We start from the raw sequence: 23,833 nt of genomic DNA on the forward strand, positions 1-23,833 counted from the left end.
AGTCGCAAGGGTTGAACTTTGCCGCCTGGCAACCAGTCTCCCAAGTACCTGCTCATGACGACCTTAGAGGTGACTTGTCATACCATTATGGAATATACAAAGTTTTCCACATTATTCTGTGTGGCGAGGTGGTCGTGTAAATCAGATTGCTCTAATGCCCCTGAATTCCTTAAAATAAGACTGACCAGACCATTGCAACTATTCTAACCGGCCATGACCTTGTTACTGTGATTAGTTGAAATCGAGGGCATCAATCAACTTCTGAACTATAGAACCAAATGAGATATTTTCTGTTATGCATTTGCTATGATGGTGGAATTCAGCCGGAGAAGAGGGCCAAGTGAACAGAAAACCTGCAGATCTGTTCACTCTGCGGAACTGGGCAAGTCTTATCCCCAGTTATATGACCATTTCTGAAAATGTAGTACAATGTTCACATTCCTGGATTCTGCAAATCCAAAGTTTAAAAAACCTGTTAGATATATGTGATCTCAATCTCTAGGTATATTACTGCAACATTTCATGTTGAGGGAAACTTCCATATCACTTAAAAAAGAAAAATCTCAGTCACCCATGTGCCAGGTTTTACTGGGTTCATTGAATTAGCAGGCGTGATTGTATTACGCTTGTCCTGGGTAGTGTTCCTTGTCTGCCGACAGAATAAAGTAGCCTCCTCGGAAGGATAGCTCAGGGGCAACTTATTTGCCTTGGAAGTAAGACAACGTGGAGCGACACAGGTTCAATCCCTGGGTCTGCGTTTACAAACCTTTGGGTATTTAGCACATTAAAAATAGTGTTTAGCGCAGTCTAAAATCTGCAGCGACCATACATCGAATGCAACAAAGGGCTCTTCATACGGCCGTTGGCCAGTGCCTTGACTTTCTTCTTCATGGCTTATAAATGCGGACCTTTACATCAGACTGAAGCTTTCCATCGTGCAAGGCAGGTGAGTGGAGGCCCCTCTGAAGACCCTCCGGGCCTTCTGTGTTCCACTTGACCCCCCTGAGCCGCCTCCTCGGCCCGTGTACCCCGCTCCCCTTCCCCTCTGCTTACTTCCCCTATTCCTGCCTCCCTAGCCCTCCCCCTCCGGTGATTGGCTTTGCCTCACAGAGCTTTGTAGGCCCTGCGCTGCCTCTCTCCCCCTGCCTGCACTTTCCATTGTGCAAGGCAGGTGAGTGGAGGCCCCTCTGAAGTCCCTCCGGGCCTTCTGTGTTCTATTTGACCCCCCTGAGTCGTTATCCTGGAAGCAGGTGAGTTTGGACCTCTGCGCTGCCCCATTGTGCGCTTTATTTTAAAAAACCGGGGTCTCCAGGCCTCGTGTGCCCGCATCCCCTTGCAGCGTCTCCAGTTCCTGCTTCCCTCCCGCCTCCCGACCCGCCCATCCCCGCTCCGACTCGGCCCGAGCCCTTCATCACTGGTCCTCCCAGGGCAGCCCTCTGCCCGTGCAGCCCTGCAGCTAAGGGCCCGAGGACAAGGGCGGCTCGCACATTGGCGGTTCCAAGATGTGTCTGCAGGTGTCAGAAGGGGAAGCCAATGAAGCCACCAAACACCGTCAAAACTGTAAGTGCTGGCATGGGTGGGGGGTAGAGCAGTTACTCTACTCCAGAAAGCTCCTGCCACTCTAACTTACCTTTCAATGGCCTAGACTGCTACAGACCTACACCATGCATTATTAGAGAAATATGTGACCACCAGCCTAAACCTATTCATGGCCGGACAGCAAATACTGCCTGCAGTATAATGTTAACTGGTACCATACCCCGAGAGACCCACAAAGATTAGCCTGCGCCAAATCTAGACAAAAATGTGATTGTTAGCATATGTGATTCTTAGCATGCACCACACTCAGGATTCTGAACTCTAGCTTGCGTCGCATCTAGATAGAAATGTGACTGTTAGCATATGTCACACTTAGATGGAATTCTCAAGTTTAGTCTGCGCCAAATCTAGACAGAAATGTGACTGTCAGCATATGCCACACTTAGATGGAATTCTCGAGTTTAGTATGCGTCGCATCTAGACAGAAATGTGATTGTTAGCATATGCCTCTCTTAGATGGAATTCTCAAGCTTAGCCCGCATCGCATCTAGATAGAAATATGATTGTTAGCATATGCCACACTTAGATGGAATTTCAGAAATGTGATTGTTAGCATATGTGATTCTTAGCATGCACCACACTTAGAATTCTGAATCTAGCTTGCGTCGCATCTAGATAGAAATGTGACTGTTAACATATGCCACACTTAGATGGAATTCTCAAGTTTAGTATGTGTCGCATCTAGACAGAAATGTGATTGTTAGCATATGCCACACCTAGATGAATTCTCAAGTTTAGCTCGCATCGCATCTATATAGAAATGTGATTGTTAGCATATGCCACACTTGGACGGAATTTCAGAAATTTGATTGTTAGCATATGTGATTCTTAGCATGCACCACACTTACAATTCCAAACCTAGCTTGCGTCGCATCTAGATAGAAATGTGACTGTTAGCATGTGCCACACTAGTATGGAATTCTGAACTTTAGCTTGCGTTGCATCTAGATAGAAATGTGATTCTTAGCATGCACCACACTTAGAATTCCGAACCTAGCTTGCGTCGCATCTAGATGGAAATGTGACTGTTAGCATGTTCCACACTAGTATGGAATTCTGAACTTTAGCTGGCGTTGCATCTAGATAGAAATGTGATTCTTAGCATGCACCACACTCAGGATTCTGAACCCTAGCTTGCGTCGCATCTAGACAGAAATGTGACTGTTAGCATGTGCCACACTAGTATGGAATTCTGAACTTTAGCTTGCGCGGCATCTAGATAGAAATGTGACTGTTAGCATGTACCGCACCTAGATGGATTCCCACAATTGCAAGGACAGCAATGCCAACTAACCAACCAACTAACAATTCCATCCCTCTGCATACACCTCTGAAACTATAACCAAACACAACCGCAAGCCTAAAACGCAGCAATCCGCACAAACTTCACAACAATGCAACAACAAAACAAACCACACATAGACTTGCACAACAGAACATGTCGACTACGGACCATAAAACACCCCAAGCCCAGCCAACGGACCCACCGTGCTGAGGCTGACAACAGCACATCACTGCTCTCTTGCACTTTTCCAGGTTATTCCCACTAACCCACCCCCTCTCCTCCCCTTTTCAGAGCCACCAGAGCGCCAGGGGAGCACTTCGGTGGTGATAGTGCGCGGTACAAATGTTCTTTAACATTAACATTAAACTGTGGCCACCGAGGTCCAGAGGATTTTGTGCAACTCCTTCTCCTGAGCTAATCTATTTTTGCTATGGCCACTTCAGAATTCTTTGTGTAACTGCACTGGCATATAGCTATGTTGGCATTAAGGCTGGGAACTTGACAACGCTTGTGTGTATACCACATTTTGCACGTAGCAAAATGTTTGCTTAAACTTTGAACACAACCTTTTTAGCCAAACAAAAAAAGTGTTGTGGTATAATTATGCTCTTTGGTTTTGAGGGGGAACAAAGGTGAATTGGGAGGCCTTGATTGGGGTGTGAGTTGTTGGTGGCGTTGTTCCTCTTTATTTCCTAATGTGGGATATGTATAGGAGTGTTTAACTCCTAAGGTATGTGCTGTGTACGTTCCTGGGAGGTCTAATAAATACATACCTTAACCTGGTTGTTCTTAATAAGAAGTGCTGTTGAGGAAAGTGTGTTATGATTGGTTTTTTTTTTCGTTTTCTCTATTTTCACCCGGTGATATGATTTCTTTGGCAGTTAGATTTAAGCGTTCCCTCGCAGAATCGAGGCGTGTATTGACACCCGGAATGCTGATCAGTCCATGCTTTGCGATGGGGCGATGAAAGACCCCAGGCCACCTCCTACTCTACTGGTCTTTGGGGCACACTGCTTCTGGGCATGAGGCGGCGCCTGGCCACTATGCCCCAGCAAGCTTGCTTGTTTCCTGCTCTGCCCGCTGTAAAAGTCAGGAGGGCAGGGGTGGCAGACAAGGCAGCAGAAGGTCTGAGAGGATTTGTTACTCTCGTACAGTCAGCTCCTCAACAGCGCTGAGGTGCAAGAGAGGAATCCAGTTTCAATGCTTCCTGTCATGCTCTGACACCTTGCACATTGTCTGCATGGGGTCTGTTAGGTGGCATGCTTGAAAATATTAAATCCTGCGTATAGGCCAAAGCACACTTTTAAAAAAAATGTTTATCGGGTGCTCGGGATCCGCTACAGAGTGAATATCTAATTGATTAAACGTACAGTGTATTGCCCTACTTGTCAGTTCTGTGACTCCATTCTTTTTCTTTTAAATTGTGTCAACCTTTTAAAGAAGAATCCTCACCTCACATGTTCTCAGTTCATTTAATTGATCATTACTGTATTGTTCCAGAACTTAGAACATGTATTTTTCCATGCAGTCTTCATATTAGGAGAACATGTTCTGGTACTGCAGTCCCTGTATCAAGTGCAGTAGTTTAACAAATTAAACAATATTTTTAAAGAAGAGTGTAGACATAGAAATGAGTTGTCAAATAATTCAGTTTCTGATGCTTAGACTCACATGCTGTGCATATAGTCCAACATCTAGTGGTAATTACGGAGTATTGCATCTTGTCTTGCCTGTAACGCTATCCCTAACGTGACGTGTAGTGTACCCAAAATTTCTCACGCGTCGAGGTCTCTCAGATTGTTTTTTTCCACCCAGCCAGCTGGTCGCCTTATGCAGAGCTCCTAAAAATTGCAAATTAATTTTTGTCCACGACCTCTGGTTGTTTTATATATTCATCCCCTTCATCTACGACTACTTATCTACCACCACCGCCAAAGACCACGGAAGACAACTCCAGACTTCGACGGCTGGTGCTCTTGGCCGGCCTACACAGTAGGGAGAGTGGGGTCCGGGGCTCTATTTCTTTTTAAGAATGTATTTCCTTCTACCCTCTGTTCCCTTATGGTTGTGCTGTCATTAGAAACCTGAGCTATGGACAGGACTCCTTTTAAATGTTGCCCTTCTTGTAAAGGCAAGTACCCCTGAAAGGACACGCACTGGAGGTGTAATAAGTGTCTCCCTCGAGATCACCACGAGGCGTCCTGTCAGTCTTGCCAGCTCTTGCTTCCTAAGATAATCAAAGAACAGCGAGTTAAGCGGTGGGCGGCCTATGTCATGATTCATGCCGAGGGTAGCTCCCCCACTGCCGCAGGCGCCGAGAGTGGCGAGGAATTGAGCGACAGCCATGGCTCCGATACGGAGGCCATCGACCTTCTTCTTCAGAGAAGCCTCTCTCCGAGTCGTCCGGCCCCAGCAGGCAGGCCACCGGTTCTGCTATGGGGAGTGCACACTCTGGCGACAGGAACGCACACGGCACTCACAAAGGTAAACGCACAATCCCCCGAATCGCCTCGACGGAATCATCGGGATGGTCAAAGACGCCAACGGGTACTTCGATTTAATCGACGGAACCCGCCAATCCACAGGGTCGTCAGTCCTCCCTGCAACCGCCTGAGCGGCATGCGTCTGAGCGTTCTACTGACAGGGGCTTCGGCACCAAAATTCATGAGAGCATTGAGACGCCTCTTAATAGCGTGCCGACGCAGAAGGTTTTGACAATGTCAAACTATGGCAAAGCCGGTAGAACAGTCGCAATCTCTCCCAGAAACGCAGAATATCCGTGAGAGTCTCGCGAAGATTGTGTTGGCGGCTAATAGGCCTAAAGATAGGTCGAAAGACACGTCCACATGCCAAGAAAGGCAGGAAGACTATTCTGAAGGTCCCTAGTCCCTGGTTAAGACTCTCTCAGATAAATCTTGACGGTCTAAGCACTCAGGTCCCTTAGAGGAGACCCCCCCCAGACCCCTCTGGTTCATCCTTATGGACCACAGATGGGTTTGAGGGGTGTATGAAAAGACTTTCGAAAGGTTTACCATGCCTAAAAGGCCTAGTGAGGAGGGCCTATACCCTACAGTATCTAAATTTCAAAGGACCTCCTGTCCTCTTCATGAGGAGGTGTTTGACCTGACGGAACCAGAAGAGGTTCCTCAGGACGCTTCTACACAGGGAGGTGATCCCTTTGAGGACCCTATTGACCAGACCCCAGATTGGGAGGATGAGCAGCCATTGGATAATGCACCATGGCTGTGACCAACCAATACCCCTGATCCAGACACATTGTGCATGGATCCTCCCGCATCTCCTCCTATCAGACAGGCATCTCCCATAGATGACCAGATGGCATTCAATGCCATTCTAAAGAAGGCGGCAGAGCATTTTCAGATTGTCACGCAAGAAGCAGTGGTGGACACCGACTTCGTGAAAGATATTCTAAAGGAGAAACCACCTGCAAGCCAGGCTATACCTTTACTGAACTCCATCAAACGGCGTATCGCCCTTTCTTTGCTGACACCATCGCAGACAAGAGCTGTGAATCCACGGGTCAAAACCTTTTCGCCCCTCACCTACAGACTCTCTCTACATCCGGGGACACGCCACACCTGATTCCCTAGTGGTAACTACATCAAGGAAAAGAGCAGGGGTGCCCTTGTCCACGGGCTAAACCCCACCAGACAAGGACTGCAAAAATGGTATGCCCTGGGGAAACATGTCACAACTGCGGCAGCCTATTCCACTAGAATTGCCAACAATGCTACGTTGTTGGCTATCTACTGCAACATTCAGTGGAACCTTCAAGAAGTCATGCTAGAGGTCCCTGAGCCAACACGGCCACACCTGCTGGCGATTGTGTCAGAGGGGTGGCAGGTGAATCATAATATTCTCAAAAACTTCCTAGATGCTGCAGAAACAGCAGGGAGAATTCTGGCTCAAGGTACCCTATTAAAGAGGCATGCATGGTTGAAAAACACGGGATTCAAGCCAGAAACTCGGGTGTCCCTCATTAACAAACCGCTGGAGGAATCTAACCTGTTTGGTAGAGCGGTAGATGAGGAACTTGAAACTGTGAAAAAAGAACATGAGACTTTGAAATCCTTAAACCTAATAACTCAATGGCCCTTTCAGCACCGAGGTGGAAGCTCTCGCCGGCTCCTTTCGTGGACAGTATTTCCCTCGCTCCCCTCACAATCAGTACGAGACAGGGGTCAGCCTCAAATAAATATCGGTCTAGGGGACAACGATGTGGTAAAGGAAGGGGTAGAAGCACCACTCCTAGAGGCCCCCGGCATCCAATCAGAAATAACTCGCTGATCCAGGTCCCCTCCCCTGCCTCCCTGGTCTGGGGACCGATAATGTCATTCTTCCACGCATGGGTCGGAATTTCCACATAGCAGTGGGTGCTCAAGACCATCACCCACGGTTACTGTATCGAGTTCAGCCGACCACCAACGACCAGGAGTTTGTCACCGGAACATCTGAAGATCCTACTCAAGAGGTTGAGATCTTGCAGGTAAATGGCGCAATCGAAATGGTCCCCGTTCTACAGGTAAACTAGGGTATTTATTCAGTGTACTTCCTTGTACCCCAAAATGGATCTCACCATGCGCTCTGTGCTAGACTTGCGCCTAGCGAACAAATTTGTCAAACCACAAAAGTTTCGATTGATAACATTGCAAAATGAAAGCCCTCTACTAACACAGGGGGATTACATGGCAACATTGGACATGAAAGATGCATACTTTCATATTTCAATGTTGCCAGCGACAGAAAATACCTGAGGTTCATGATGGCGAACAAGCACGATCAGTACACGGTCCTTCCCTTAGGCATTGCCTCAGCCCCAAGGGTATTTACAAAGGCGGCGGCTCACCTGTGCAGGCAATCCATCCCATTTTATTCTTACCTCGATGACTTGCTCATAACAGAGACTCGTACAGAACATGCCCTTCAAATACCCAAAAGATGATCGATCTACTCTTCAGTCTTGGTTTCTCAATAAACGAGAAGAAGTCCAGCCTAGACCCCAGTCAAGTCAAATAATTTCTGGGGGCTCTAATTCAGACAGAAGACAGCCTCATGTTCCCCTCCAACGAAAGGGTTCAAAACATGCTGTTTCAAATCCTTCAATAGGTAACCAGTCGAGAGGCAACGGTACGCAAGTCTATGCGACTGTTAGGAATGATGGCCTCCTACATTTATTTAGTCCCACACGCATGTTTGCGCATGCGCCCCATGCAAGAGTGGCTCAACAGCCAATGGTGTCAGGCCAGCGGACAATGGGATGATCTAGTGGTTGTCTCAGCAGCCCTCGTTCTCTCTGCAGTGCTGGTCGAGGGAAAAACCTCTTGAAGGGAAAAACCTATACCACCCCCGCAGTTTAAGCCACTCTCACGACAGACGCATCTCTCACAGGGTGCGGAGCTCACCTCCTCCAACAGATTGTGCACAGCGTTTGGTCCCCAGCAGTAGCATCCAACCATATAAATCTGTTGGAGCTGTTATCAGTGTTCAAAGCCCTAAAGGCCTTTTTAGACACAGTTGGAGGGGAAGACGGTACTACTCCTCACGAACAGTACCACTGCCATGCATTACCTATACAAGCAAGGAGGCACTCTTTCTTCAGGGTTATCCAAACTGTCCCAGAACATATGGAAGTGAGCTCTCAGATACAAGATGTTCCTCCTGTCTCATTCCAGGGGAACTCGGAGTACGAATGGCGACTACAAGAAGACATTGTCTCCAACGTTTTCGCAGAATGGGGCTTCCCAGAGATCGACCTGTTCGCAACTCTGGAGAACTGACAATGCCCAGATTACGCTACCAGGTACCCGCAGAACCGCTCCGTGGGGGACAGTCTCTTGGATAACATGGTCAGGGAAATTTGTTTTCCGCTCCCCAACTCAACAAAATGGTGCACAAGATGCACCAGGAACCAGTCACAATGATAATGGTGGGTCCGCCAACCCTGGTTCTCCCATCTTATGGAGATGTCTATCTCCCCAAAGATACGAGGGGGTTGAGTCAGAGGCTTCCCAAGCCAATAGCTTGACAGGAGGTCACTAAGGCCTTGCCAAAGAGCTAGATTACTACTAGCTCTGAACAAACACACCGTGGAGAACAAAACAATACAGATTTATTTCAGGAAGACATTTTTCAGTTTTTTACGTATGCCGTGGTGCGGCACATATGCATACAACAAATCTGCATAATAGTGAGTTAGTATACATTAGTGACAGTCTATTTTATGTGTTGTTTGATATCACAGCACATTGACATTGTCGACACTTGAGTTGGTGTTTCTGGTTCGGTAAACAGTTGACAAGAAGCAGTGGCTGGTAGAAATGGAGCAGCGCTGCACTGTGAGTACCGAACTGGCTACAGGACATAGAGGTCGAGTTCAGACTGGGTGAATGAGTAGGGTGTCGTCCTATAGTAAAAGAGGCTATGTTAAAAACGGTGAGAATAGGTATTGTCCACTAATGGTGAGAAAGGCAAGGCAAAGGACCTACCATGTAGACGTTAGTTTGCGCCATGGCTGTGGTCGGAGTAATTTTCAGCTGCAGGGAATGCGGCTAGGCGGGGGTCAGTCTGCAAGTGTCAGAGGCCCTGATCTAAGTTAAAGAAAGTCAAAAATGACTGGTAAGAAGGAGCAATTAAAGAATTAATATGTGCAGAGGCCGTGACTATGCAAAGTCTTAAAGAAGCCTTGTGTGCAGTGAGCGGCCAGGACCAGGATTCTGATGTGAAGAGCACCTGTGGATGGTCCCAACAGTACTAAGACAACTCTAAGGGTTACGTGAGTCTAGGAGGTAAATTATGGGGTATAATCAATGCGAGCATTGCAGTGATTCAAAAGCCCAGGTATTGAAAATGGGTTCTGAGTGGTGCTTTCAGTGAGAATGCCAAAAAAACGACTTGATGCGCAGTCTGTGATATAAACAGTATAGCCAGTACAGGGCGCAGATATTACAGTGGTGTGCCCGTGTTTAATCCGCCCAGCGGCGGGGGTGAATCATCAGAATGAAGCTGGCAAGAAGGCTGTGGATAGCATAGCTGGGAAGGCAGGACGGGGGTGGGGGCGGAAGCTGCGTCCTTGCCATGGATCTTACCTGTGTCGGAGTCAGGAAAAAGAGCTGTGTCACTGCCGTCGGTTGTGCTGTACTGGCTGCGCGTATCACTATTTAGAACAAGGCTGCTAAACCCCATGTGAAATGCGCATGCGTCCAGGAATAGTGTGAGGGGTTGGATTAGTCACACTGAGTGCGTCGGATGAGGCCGTGTTAGGCACGCGCATGCGTGTTGGTCATGTCGGAGATTTGAAAATGTTGAAGAAGCACCGTTGTTGGACTAAGTGTGCCATCAATGCGGAATTACAATTGTAGGCATGTAAAAACAGATTTGCACATCATTTGAGTCATGCCAGCAGTGCAGGGTATAAGAGTATATCACATTGGGTGGCGGAGCTTGAACATAGTGGCGCTCGATCCCATGGTGCCTGAGATATTATTGCAAATGTAAAAAATGTCACAGTGGCCGTATCTTTTCTGTGCAGCTAGATAAAACGGGATGCAATGTTTCATGCTATCAATACAGGGCTTCAAAAGAGTCATGTGTTACAGTTTAACACATAGAGTGATCAGTACCCAAACATTGTATTTTGTCTATGCACACAAATAGTGGACAGTAATGCATAAGGATAGTCGGTGCATAATCACTATCTTTTTGTGAGCACATTGCTAATGGACATTAATGCATTAGGACTGAAAGAGTCAATCAGAGTAGATATTGATTTTAAGGGTAAGCCATAGGGAATGGCGGCGTGCCGTGCTTTTTAGGGAGAGTGAGGGAGACCAAATCAGGGTGCCAGGATAGCATGAACAAAGCTCAATGATGGGCGCTAAACATGGCTTCACTTGTTAAAAAACAGGTTCCATTCGATGGAGATGTTGAGACCCTGCTTTACCGAATCCAAGCGATAAATCCATTTTTGCTCGAGTTTTTCGAAGTGCAAGGTCCCTGACGCCTCCGCGTGAAGGATTGCCTACTGTTTGCAATATTGCCCAGAAGATGTTGTTGTGGATATGATTCATCATCTTGAAGTGTGCCACTAGTGGTTTGTCTTCTATTTGGTTGCGCACACAGGAACGGTGTTCGCAAATCCGTTGGCAAATTTCTCTCTTAAATTTACCTATGTAAATAAGATTACATGGACATTTTATGATGTATTCAGACCATTTTGTTTTACAGTTGGTAAACGAGTTAAGGGTCCACTGGTTTCCTTTCAGATCGATGGTCTTGAGATTGGCCGTAAGGTTGCAGACGGAACAATTGCCGCATTTGAAGTGTTCTTTTACAGGTGGGAGGTTCCACAATGTGGCTTGGGTACTGTTGGGAGCCTCCGCTTCTGTGTACGTGTGTACAAGGCTGTCTTTTAAAAAAGATTTGGTGTGGAGTTTATCCCAAAAAATATAAACTCCACACTGAATCTTGTAAACCAGACAAACCAAGATTTGCTTTTAAACGCAGTCGTAACCTAAAAGACCGCCTTGTACATACGTACACGGAAGCGGAGGCTCCTAACAGTACCCAAGCCACATTGTGGAACCTCCCACCTGTAAAAGGACACTTCAAACGCAGCAATTGTTCCTTCTGCAACCTTACGGCCAATCTCAAGACCATCGATCTGAAAGGAAACCAGTGGACTAGTTTACCAACTGTGAAACAAAACGGTCCATATACATCATAAAAAGCCCATGTTATCTTATTTACATAGGTAAATCTAAGAGAGAAATTCGCCAACGGATTTGCGAACACCGGTCCTGTGTGCGCAACCAAATAGAAGACAAACCACTAGTGGCACACTTCAAGATGATGAATCATACCCACAACGACATCTTCTGGGCAATATTGCAAACAGTAGGCAATCCTTCACGCGGATGCGACAGGGACCTTGCACTTCGAAAATCTCGAGCAAAAATGGATTTATCGCTTGGATTCGGTAAAGCAGGGTCTCAACATCTCCATCGAATGGAACCTGTTTTTAACAAGTGAAGCCATGTTTAGCGCCCATCATTGAGCTTTGTTCATGCTATCCTGGCACCCTGATTTGGTCTCCCTCACTCACCCTAAACAGCACGTCATGCTGCCATACCCTATGGCTTGCCCTTAAAATCAAGATCTACTCTGACTCTTTCAGTCCTAATGCATTAATGTCCACTAGCAATGTGCTCACAAAAAGATAGTGATTATGCACCGACTATCCTTATGCATTACTGTCCACTATTTGTGTGCATAGACAAAATACAATGTTTGGGTACTGATCACTCTTTGTGTTAAACTGTAACACATGACTCTCTTTTGAAGCCCTGTATTGATAGCATGAAACATTAATGCATTGTATCACGTCTTTAATATAGCTGCACAGAAAAGATACGGCCACTGTGACATTTTTTACATTTGCAATAATGTCTCGGGCACCATGGGATCGAGCGCCACTATGTTCAAGCTCCGCCACCCAATGTGATATACTCTTATACCCTGCACTGCTGTCATGACTCAAATGATGTGCAAATCTGTTTTTACATGCCTACAATTGTAATTCCGCATTGATGGCACACTTAGTCCAACAACGGTGCTTCTTTAAAGTTTTCAAATCTCCGACATGACCAACATGCATGCGCGTGCCTAACACAGCCTCATCCGACGCACTCAGTGTGACTAATCCAACCACTCACACTATTCCCGGACGCATGTGCAGTCCACGCGGGGTTTAGCAGCCTCATTCTAAATACTGTGCAGCCAGTACAGCACAACTGACGGCAGTGACACAGCTCTTTTTCCTGACTCCGACACAGGTAAAATCCATGGCAAGGACGCAGCTCCCCCCCTCCCCCTCCCCCGTCCTGCCTTCCCATCTATGCTATCCACAGCCTTCTTGCCAGCTTCATTCTGATGATTCACCCCCGCCGCTGGTCGGATTAAACACGGGCACACCACTGTAATATCCGAGCCCTGTACTGGCTATACTGTTTATATCACAGACTGTGCATCGAGTCGTTTTTTTGGCATTCTCACTGAAAGCACCACTCAGAACCCATTTTTAAGATCTGGCCTTTTGAATCACTGCAATGCTCGCATTGAATTTACCCCGTAATTTACCTCCTAGACACACTCACGTGACTCTTAGAGTTGTCTTGTTACTGTTGAGACCATCCACAGGTGCTCTTCACATCCTAATCCTGGTCCTGACCGCTCACTGCTCACAAGCCTTCTTTAAGCCTTCGCATAGTCACGGCCTCTGCACATATTAATTCTTGAATTGCTCCTTCTGACCAGTCATTTTTGACTTTCTTTAACTTAGATCGGGGCCTCTGACACTTGCAGACTGACCCCCCCAGCCGCATTCCCTGCATCTGAAAATTACTCAGACCACAGCCATGGCGCCAACTAACATCTACATGGTAGGTCCTTTGCCTTGCCTTTCTCACCATTAGTGGACAATATCTATTCTCACCGTTTTTAACATAGTGTCTTTTACTATAGGACGACACCCTACTCATTCACCCAGTCTCAACTCGACCTCTATGTCCTGAAGACAGTTCGATACTCACCGTGCAGAGCTGCTCCATTTCTACCAGCCACTGCTTCTTGTCAACCGTTTACCGAACCAGAAACACCAACTCAAGTGTCGACAACGTCAATGTGTTGTGATATCAAACACATAAAATAGACAGTATACAGTAGTGACAAACTCACTATTATGCAGATTTGTTGTATGCATATGTGCCGCACCACAGCATAAGTAAAAAACTGAAAAATGTCTTCCTGATAAATAAATCTGTATTGTTTTGTTCTCCACTGTGTGTGTGTTCAGAGCTAGTAGTAATGTAGCTCTTTGGCAAGGCCTTAGTGACCTCCTGTCAAGCTATTGGCTTGGGAAGCTTTTGACTCAACCCCCTCGTATCTTTGTACTACTTAACCCTCTCGAGTCAGGCCCCCTAAAAAAGAGGGTTCGCCCATCCTTTTTCTTCTGATGTTTATCTCCCCTCCAATGAAACAACCTTGCCCATACAATGCTATCGCAGGACAAGGGGGAAACACTACACCCATGCCCGCAAACTCTCAATTTAGCGGCCTGGCTCCTGAAGTCATAGTTTGGGCACCTCCAACCTCCTCAGAGATGCATGCATGTACATACAAGAAAGCCTAACACCAGACATTGCTACTCCAACAAATAGAAACGCTTTGTCATCTGGTGTAATTCCAGAAGCATCAATCCTATACACTGCTCGGCTACACATTGTATTGTACCTGACTCATCTACTGGACTCGGGTCTGGTTTTTAATTTCCTGAAGGTCCACTTAGCCACACTTTCAGCATACACCACGTCCCTGAGCAAGGTTTTGTGGTGGAAAATCCCAGTAATCAAGGTTTTCATAGAAGGGGTTAAAAGACTTCACCCCCATTTCAAAACCAGCTCCCGGATGGGACCTAAATATGGTACTAACTAGACTTATGGGATCTCCCTTTGAACTGATGCATAAGGCTAGCTTTCAAGCACTTACTTACAAGACCGCATTCCTGGTGGCAGTCAATTCTATAAGAAGAGTTAGTGAACTACAGGCCCTTTCAGTTCTAGACCTATTTGTCACTATCCACAAAGACCAGGTGGTTCTGCGCACTCACCCATGATTTGTGCCCAAATTCATTTTGAAGTTTCATATGAACCAATTAATAGAACTAACCACTTTTTTTCAGAACCCCACTAACATAGCAGAAAGAAGCCTACACACACTGGATGTGCTCAGGGCAGTCATATATTATCTGGAAAAGACTAGACCATTAGGGAAGACCAACCAGTTCTTCATCTCAGTGGCGACTGGTAGAGAGAGGCACCCTGTCTCAAAATCAGCCATCTCTAAGTGGATTGTCAATTATGTCACACTCTGTTACACTCTTGCCAAGAGCGATCTGCCCTTCAAGCCTAGAGCACACTCTCCTCTGGGCACTGTAGCTTCCACAGCATTAATTGCAAATGTCCCTCTTGAGTCCATTTGCAAAGCAGCAATCTGGAGTTCTGTAAACACCTTTACAAAACACTACTGCCTGGATACTCACTCTAGGTCTGATTCTCAGGTGGGACAAGCAGTACGAAGACATCACTTCACTACTGTTCCTTCTCACTTTCCACAACCAACTCTGGGTACTGCTCCCTAGTCGATGCACAGCATGTGATTCTAAGCAGATTCACAAGCATGAGAAGACATGCATCACTCACCGTAATAGCATTTCTGATGATTGTTTCTGCTTAGATTCACATGCGCCCACCCTTCCTCCCTGCTTGGATGGAAGGAACATAGACATCTTAATACTACTACTTCTCTCTCTCTCTGTACTCACTCACATTAGTCATAAGGCTCCCTCACGGCAGAAAAAATACAATCGGAGGGACCTCGACGTGTGAGGGATTTTGGGTACACTACACGTCACGTTAGGGATAGTGTTACAGGCACGCCCATGTCGACGTCTCCTTTCGATCCTCGAAAGACAAGATGCAATACTCTGCGATTACCACTAGATGTTGGACTATATGCACAGCATGGAAATCTAAGCAGATACAATCATCAGACATGCTATTACAGTAAGTAACGCATGTCATATGTTTAATAAGAGGTCTGCTTGGGTGTTATGTTACTTGGGTGTGCCAGAATTGGCCTAGCAGTGTTAACTGAGCATCTCGGAATAATGTTGCGCAGTGCTAACTGGGAATGATGGAATATGGCCTTGCAGTGCTAAATGTGCATATTTAAGTTGTGCCTTATGCTGCTAACTGGGCATGCAATTTGGCCTTTCATTCTGGAATCGGGGCTGTGCAGTGCCGATTGGGCATATAGGAATAAGTTAACTTGCAGTGAGTGGTAACGGAGCATAAAGGAACCAGTCTGTAGTGCAAACTGGAATCAGGCTTTGCCGTGTGAACTGGACATAATCATATCAGCATTTGTAGTTATTTATGGAATCAGGCCTTCAGGGGCCAAATGGTTATAACTGGAATCTGTAGCATTTAATGTGTATATGTGCCTTATGGAATTTGCCCTTCAAGTTTTTACTGTGCATAATGGAATCAAACCTTGTCCTAACTAGCATGGTGAATTCAGGTGTTGCAGTGCTAACCGGTAATAATGAAATCTGGCTTTGAAGTATCAACTGGGCATAATGAGTACGAATTTGGCCTTGTATTGCTAACCACTCGTTGTGACTTTGCAGTGCTAGCTGGGGAGAATGGAATCTACCTTAAACTGCTGACTGGCAAAATGCAATCAGGCAATACATGGCTAACTGGACATAATAGAATGTATTCTTCTTATTCCTACTGTATATACTGTAATCTGGCCTTGTTGTTCTAATTTGGCATGATATAATCTGGCATTGATGTGCTGACTAAACATAGAATATGGGCAAGCTATGCCAGCTGAGCCTACTGTACACTGGGCATGCTGTGGTAACTGGACCACTGCAACAGTCAAACGGCCACCCTGCTGCCCTCAGTAGAACATGGTAATATGGGGCATAATGCATGGACTAGGTTGTGTCTGGCCAGGATGTGGTAACTGGGCATGACTGATTCTTATCTTTGTGCCAGCTGAGCATAATGATCAGTGAACCTGCTATGCTAAGTGGGCAGAATAGAAACTGAAAGTAAAGAACTAACAGCGCTTGCTGGAATGTGGCCATCCATGGTGTGTTGTCAAATAAACATGATGTGCTAATTGGGAACAACTGTGTGTCAGTAACTGGGAATAGGGTGGCAAATGGGGCCTATTGTTTGCATGCCTTGTTAGTGTTTATGCCATTGGTGTGAGTGCATTACCTTTTCATGCAATGTTAATTCACTATTACACTTGCATTAAGTATCAAAAAGACTCTTCCCTCTCAGCGTTGACAGATAGACAGTACAATCCGAAGTGAAGCCTACCTTGACTTCTGCCATTAGAGATGAGAAGTTCACCTGCCACACTCTCTATATGCTTACAGATGAAGCAACAAGAGACCGCGGCAGGGAAACCCTTGAAAGGGGAAAATAGGGATCGTCGCTAGTGAGCGTTGATTTCCCCCTTGGGACTGAAGGGTGTAGAACTAGATGCCTCTCTAAGTCTCGGGAGTAGAACTATAATGAAAAAAAGAAGAGTTAATGTGGCAATTTAGCTATTGAGCATTATAGAAGGATAGAGAAACAAGGATACCTTTCCGGTGAACAGAAATAGTTGAAAGGAATGAAGAATGGCAGGGAGTCTTGCCGGTCATTTAAACACTCGATTCCTGTTAGGCAAGATGGGAAGGGATTCGTTGGAAGGCAGAGGGAACTCGAGTCAATAACTAATCTGTCTGGAAACTTCCACCTACCAAGAGCGCTAAGGAGGACGTCCGCGACGTGAGCGGGTTGAATGCTGGGTATTGTAGTTTTGTAACTACGAGTCTTCTTTTGATGAGGAGGAAGCTACACAATAGAGAAGAAATTATTGAATGAAGTAGACGGGCAAGATACAGATTGAAACTGGGGAAGGAACAGCACCTACGTTCGGAATGGGGATCCACGGTCTCACTAGGGCAGCAATGTTTGTGTCCGAGCTCGGCGGACGCGCGGAAGGGGATTGCCTGGAAGCACAAAGGAAAGAGAGGTAAGGAACAAAAGATACTGGAATGAAAGGTAAGTATTCAGTAGAATGGTCAGAAACTATTACTCGATAACTCACGTAGCGCAACCACAATAAGCAGTAGCAACGCACTTCGGTCCTGGCTTCTGCTTTAGAAATACTGCTTCTGAGTATGAGGGAGGAGTCTCTCGTTTTCCTTTTGCTCGGCCTGGAACGATACCCTCAGTATGGGACGCCATCTTGGGAGTACTCTGAAAGACTGAGGAAATGTGACGCCAGCGATGCCAAATCGACGAGGTCCGTCGACCCTTCATAACATGCAATTGATGCTGATTTGAGTCTCCAAATTGTTGGCACTAGCTGGCAATTGCCTCCAGCGCTCTACTGCTTCCTAGCTGGGTTTGCACTATAAAAACCCTAATGCAAAATAAGTGTCTGTGCATTTGTTAATGGCAAAACCTGGCAAAAGCTTGATTTCCTTTTGGGCTTTCGATTTCATTACTGTTATACGATAGTGATAGATTTCCCATATAATGTGAGTGACAGTGCGAATGATGGCAAAATCTCATAACTGACTGTTGTACATAGGGAAATAGCTGATAAATAATGTTGTTAACTAACATATGGCTCTTGGCCAATACCATCTCAAAAACGAACAAAAAAGGTTTCCTTTTGTCATTGCTTGTTAAGCTAATGCGTTTGCTCTGTAGTCAATCACCCTTTTGGGTGTACATGTCCTGTTGCTTTTGTGCAACCCTTTTACAGATACTTTAAGTGTAGTTGGTAATGTTCTCAGAGAGCCAGTGGCTTCAAACGTATTCTCTACCATTTTCCCAACGATCTGATGGAGAACAAAGGTCGCTGCCAGCCAGATTGACACCACAGCAGTTGGAAACAGTTTTATCTCTGCTGCTTCCTGCGTAAAGAAACTTTATCCACCCACTGGTCTTTCCTCCAGCCTCAGTAAAATTCTAGCCTTCCCTCCTTGCAGACAGGAGCGTGACTAATCCTCATTGCCAAAAAACGCCCCTGTGCAGCATAGAGAAAGAGAACAGATGTCCTAGCATTGTGAGGCTTGCCTATCTCTGTTGAAATGTTAGCATGTCCTCTCCCTAGCTCGCTTTATTCTTTAGTTCTGCCTCTTTCTTGGAGAACACACGTGTACATGGAGATCACTCTCTCACGGCCTATTCCCAGATTTCATATTATTCTACAACAATCTTGCAGTGCACAGGGCCATCATGCATAACTCTGCCTTCTTTTCTCAATGGAACGTTAGTTTGTGAAGGATTGTTTTTTCTTACTGGTGCACTGTTAAATTCACTATTTTTACTTTAGAAACAGAATTTCCTGTTCATTCATTTACCATTAAAGAAGAGAAGGATACATGGCCTGTGGACGAAGACTCGAAGAAAAAAGAAAGCTTCACTAAATCCACTGGTGAGTAGAAAATGTGTTTTTACTTGGAATTGTGACTATCGAGGAGGTGCACACATCACATCGATAGCTGGAACAAAAACTGACTAGATATTGCCTTCATAGCTTTCCCACGCTCCGCTTCCTGCACCGCCTGGGAAAGGCTTGTAGCATTTCTGAAACTACTGCTCCACAGGCACTGCCTTGATTGAATGGGAAGTCTGGTGCCGCACATCATTTACACGCTGCCTCTATCCTATTTTAAAAATCACATATTCCCGTTCTAAAATGTGTGCTCCATTTTGTCCCTTGCGTCTCTTGTCTGTCAATCTGCTCTTGAGCAGCCATGTATGAACTCACTGTTGTCTTCATTTACATAAGCGTGGGAAAGCCAGGACCACCTTTCAGTTAATTGCAGCTTACATTGCACATGAGGGATCACCAGAATGGAGAGTAGTAGAAACACAGCAGGCAACTGCCAACAGCGATTCTTCATGCAGCATTTGACCACCCCTTGAGAGTGTGGCAGAAGAGGCTGGAAATGGCTTGATGTTTCAATGACTCCCAGTGTTGCATTTGTAGCATAGGTGCTGTCACCTGCAGTGCTGCTTCGGAAAATCTTTGGCGGCTGCGTCCTGCGTCGATGCGCCGTCCCCAAGGACCTCCTCCGACAGCCGACGTCACCTGATGTGATAAGTAGGACGCACGACGCCCATAGCCTCAGTTCAGTTTTTTTCCACGAACGTGTTCGCTTTGTGAATATACGTCTCGACTCGTTGGAGTTGCTGTTTTCTTTCTCGGTTCGTTGAACCTGTTCGGTTGGTGTGAAGACCTGTTCGTGGCAATGTCTTTCTCATCTTCGACCCTGCGTCCGGGCTTCAAGAACTGTGGGGACTGTGGGTCCAAGATGTCGGTCACGGACTTGCATGACGCCTGCCTCTGGTGCCTCGGGGAGGCCCACGATACGGACAACTGTGTCGACTGCCAGTCGCTCACTGTGAAGGGCTTGCGAGAACGCAAGAAGAAACTGTCGGTAGGTCGGGTGTATAAGCCCGGGAAGTCGAGGTCTGCGGGGCTTTCGACCGATGACTCGAGGGGTGACTCTCCACGTCGTCGTCGGAAGTCCGGTGAGTCTCCTTCCAGGAGTCGGTCTTGCCACTCCTCCGCCTCTTCTAGGCATTCCAGGAAGCAACGACATAGGTCGCCTTCCCCGTCCTCTTCCGAGGACTCTGCCCGTCGGCGGGTCGCTTATCCCTCCATGCAAGCGACACCGGAAGAATGGGCTTCCTTCGGGAAGCAGATGCTAGCGATTCTAGAATCGCAGGGCACCGGTCCGTCTGCGCCTCCGAGTGGGGTCGGTTGGCACTGGTCGAGAGACACCGCCCGTACGCCTTCGGGCTCGGGTGGTCGGCACGGCTCGCGGGAGAGGTCCCGTTCGGACAAGGGTAGCTGTTCTCGCCATGCCCGTTCCAGGTCCCGGTCCTCGACACGCTCGAGACTGCGTGATCCTGTGCCGTCTTCGAAGAAGACGTCGACGCCTGTGGCGCCGAGGTCGTCGGCGATTTCTCTCGAAGTTCGGTGTTCGAGGGGGTCGTCAGCGCCCAGGTTGTCGAGAGACACGCTCGGAGCTGCGGCTTCGAGGACTGTGTCGACTCCGCAGATGCTGGAGGCGTTGCAGCTAACGTCGACGCCGATTCGCTCGACGTTGACGCCTTTTCTGTCGACGCCGACTCGCTTGACGCCTTTCAAGGTGGTGGTGTCGGAGGGGCCCCGTGGCACGGGGTTTGACCCTAAATAGGCTATGGCTAAGGTCCGGCACTGCTTTGGTCCGCAGAGATCTTCCTCTCCCCGCCTGGAGTACATTTCAGAGGGTGATGAAGGCTCTGATGGCGGTCTGGTTCCGGTTCCGGTTCCGGATGACCTTATCTCGGGCCATAGTCCGTTTGATGACCTGAGGCAGTCACTGCATGATGCCAGTGGACTGGACACCTCTCCGGAGGTGGAGTTTTGTCGGCCGGAGCCTGGCACTCATGCCGATTCGTCATATCGGCGCCTTATGTCTCGGGTTACCGAGTACTTGGGTTGGTCAGCTCCCCCAGGGGAGTTCGTTCAGGATGATCTCACGGACATCCTTGATCTCGGTCCACCCACTGACCCGGTTTTGCCTTTTCATATGGCTTTGCAGAGAAGGGTGGCGGCGGCTTGGACTGCTCCGTAGAGTCTCCCGGCAGTGGGCAAGTCTTTGTCGCGAAAATACAGTCCAGCCAGTAGCGACCCCTGCTACTTGTCTAGGCACCCCACCCCGGAGAGTTTGGTGTTGCAGGCGGCCACGGCCCCGGCAAAGCAGGCGGCGTATCCTACCATCCCTCCGGATAGGGATGACAAACGTTTTGACGGCTGGGCGAAGAAAGTGTTTTCTTCTGGGTGTATGGCGCTTCAGGCGGCCAACTCCATATGTGCCTTGTCTCGTTTCACACACACTGTGTGGAACTGTGTTGCATTAGCGGCTGATCATATTCCCGAAGGCGACGAACGGGATGGTTTCCTTGCTATGGTTCAGGGTGGCAAGGATGCCATGTGTGAGGCCGTTCAGTCGGGTTTGGACTTGGCGGATTGTGTCAGCCGGTCCATGGTGGCGAGCACCGTAATGCGCAGGTTTGCGTGGGTGAGGAAGTCTGGGTTCGCTCCTGATGTGCAGTCCCGGCTCCTCAACATGACCTTTGACGGTGAACACCTTTTTGGCAGCAAGGCTGACGAGAGCCTTGAGAGGTTGCAGACCTACAAAGCTGCAGCGAAGTCGTTGGGCGCTGCAGTTCCCCAACCTCTGCCTTTTCGTCCTAGGGGACAGCAATGGAGGGGAGGTTCTTTTCGCTATTACTCGTCCTTCAGTAAAGCAAGAGGAGCTAGCAGTCAAAGAGGCCATCGTAAGAGTGCCAGAGGTGGAAACAAAGGTACTTGAGGTGCCAAGGTCGCTCGGGCAGTTGCCTCTTTGCCTACCACTCAGTCATGAGGCCAGGTCCCGTGGTTCGCCGGTTGGGGGAAGGCTGGCGCAGCATCTTGTAGAGTGGCAAGCCATTACTTCGGATGTGTGGGTTCTGGAGATCATAACCCACGGCTACTGTCTTCCTTTTCGGCAGAGGCCTCACGACAATCCACCAGGGAACCTCTCTTTGAAGAGTCCGGATCCGCTCCTTGCGCAGGAAATTCAAGCCCTGCTGGAGAAAGGCGCCATAGAACTGGTGCCTGTAGCGGAGAGGAACAAGGGATGGTATTCCCCTTATTTTTTGATTTCAAAGAAAGACGGGGGATTGAGACCCGTCATGGACTTGCGCGGTTTGAACAAACTCCTCAGGAAGGACAACTTCAAGATGGTGACTCTTTCTCAAGTCCTCCAGGCCCTTCAGCTTCAGGACTGGTTGGTGTCTCTCGACCTCAAGGATGCTTACTTCCATGTGCCGATCCATCCCAAGCACAAGAAGTACCTGAGGTTCGCGGTTGGCGACTTGCACTTTCAGTTTCGGGTCCTGCCGTTCGGATTGACCTCCGCTCCGAGGGTTTTCACCAAGCTCATGGTGGTGGTGGCAGCGCATCTCAGGAAAGGGGGATTCACGTCTACCCCTACCTGGACAATTGGTTGATCAAGGGGAGCTCTCCCGAGCAAGTCCTGGATCATCTGTCCGTCACCTGCCACTCCCTTCACAGGCTGGGCTTCTCCCTCAATTTAAAGAAGTCCCATTTGACACCAACACAGCGGCTCCAGTACATCGGAGCAGTGCTTGACACGTCCCTGGGGCAGTGTTTTCCTCCTCAGGTGAGGGCTCTTCACATTCAGCAGATGGTGCACAAGTTTCAATTTGCCCAGACTCTCCCAGCGTCCGAGTTCTTGAGACTGCTCGGCCTCATGGCATCCTGCATTCTTCTGGTGCCAGAGGCTCGTCTGCGGATGAGATCTTTGCAGTGGGCACTCAAGCTCCAGTGGTCTCAGTCCTCCGGCAGGCTGTCGGATCCTGTTCAGGTGCCGCCGTCGGTAGCCCGGGACCTTCTGTGGTGGGCCGTCGAGGGCAATCTGATGAAGGGTGCCCCATTTTGGCTGCCCTGGCCGGAGGTGACGATCGTGACGGACGCATCCCTCACGGGATGGGGAGCTCATGCCAACGAGCTGACAGTCAGCGGTCGTTGGTCTCCGTCCGAGTCCAGATTCCATATCAATCTGTTGGAGCTGAGGGCCGTCAGGCTTTCCCTGAAGGCTTTTCTGCCGACTGTGCACAGGAAGAGTGTCCTGATTCTGACGGACAACACAGTGGCCATGCACTACCTCAACAAAAAGGGGGGGGGGCAGGGTCACTTCCGCTGTGCAGGGAGGCGATGCAGCTCGAGTTCTGGGCCATCCAGCAGGAAGTTTCGATCTCGGCAGTTCATCTGGCCGGAGACGACAACGAGACGGCGGACGCTCTGAGCAGGCGGAGCACGATCTCTCACGAGTGGGAGCTGGCTCAGGAGATTCTCCTGGAGATCTTCGCCCTTTGGGGGACTCCTCAACTGGATCTCTTTGCCTCCAGTGTCAACCGGAAGTGCGAAAGGTTTTGCCCGTGGGAATTTCCTCCTAAAGGAGCCTTAGGAGACGCATTTGGGTTGGAGTGGTCATTCCCACTCCTGTATGCGTTTCCTCCAGTCCCCGTCATCCCGCAAGTGTTGCAGAGGTTACAGAGGTTCGGTTCCCGGATGATCCTCATTGCTCCAGCGTGGGCCCGGAGGACGTGGTACCCAGACCTTCTAGACTTGTCCATCTGCCCTCCACGTCGTCTTCCCTACCGAGACGATCTGCTCTCACGGGAGGGGGGTCAGGGTCTCCATCCAGAGGTCAGATCCCTCAATCTTCAC

General features: G+C 48.1%; 1 protein-coding gene across 4 annotated transcripts in view; it reads left to right on the top strand.

Moving 5' to 3' along the window:
- Window positions 1–23,833, top strand: part of LOC138510515 (zinc finger protein 182-like) — a 181,435-nt gene that overhangs the window by 132,012 nt on the left and 25,590 nt on the right. For 3 of the 4 annotated variants that reach the window (XM_069626218.1, XM_069626220.1, XM_069626221.1), the window contains one exon: window positions 18,875–18,976. In XM_069626218.1, the coding sequence (XP_069482319.1) occupies window positions 18,875–18,976 (102 nt within the window). The remainder of the gene's footprint in view (window positions 1–18,874; window positions 18,977–23,833) is intronic. The other variant, XM_069626219.1, reaches the window with a different exon arrangement.

Source organism: Ambystoma mexicanum, chromosome 6p, assembly GCF_040938575.1.
Source record: "Ambystoma mexicanum isolate Mex_15411 chromosome 6p, UKY_AmexF1_1, whole genome shotgun sequence".
Classification (NCBI taxonomy): Eukaryota; Metazoa; Chordata; class Amphibia; order Caudata; family Ambystomatidae; genus Ambystoma; species Ambystoma mexicanum.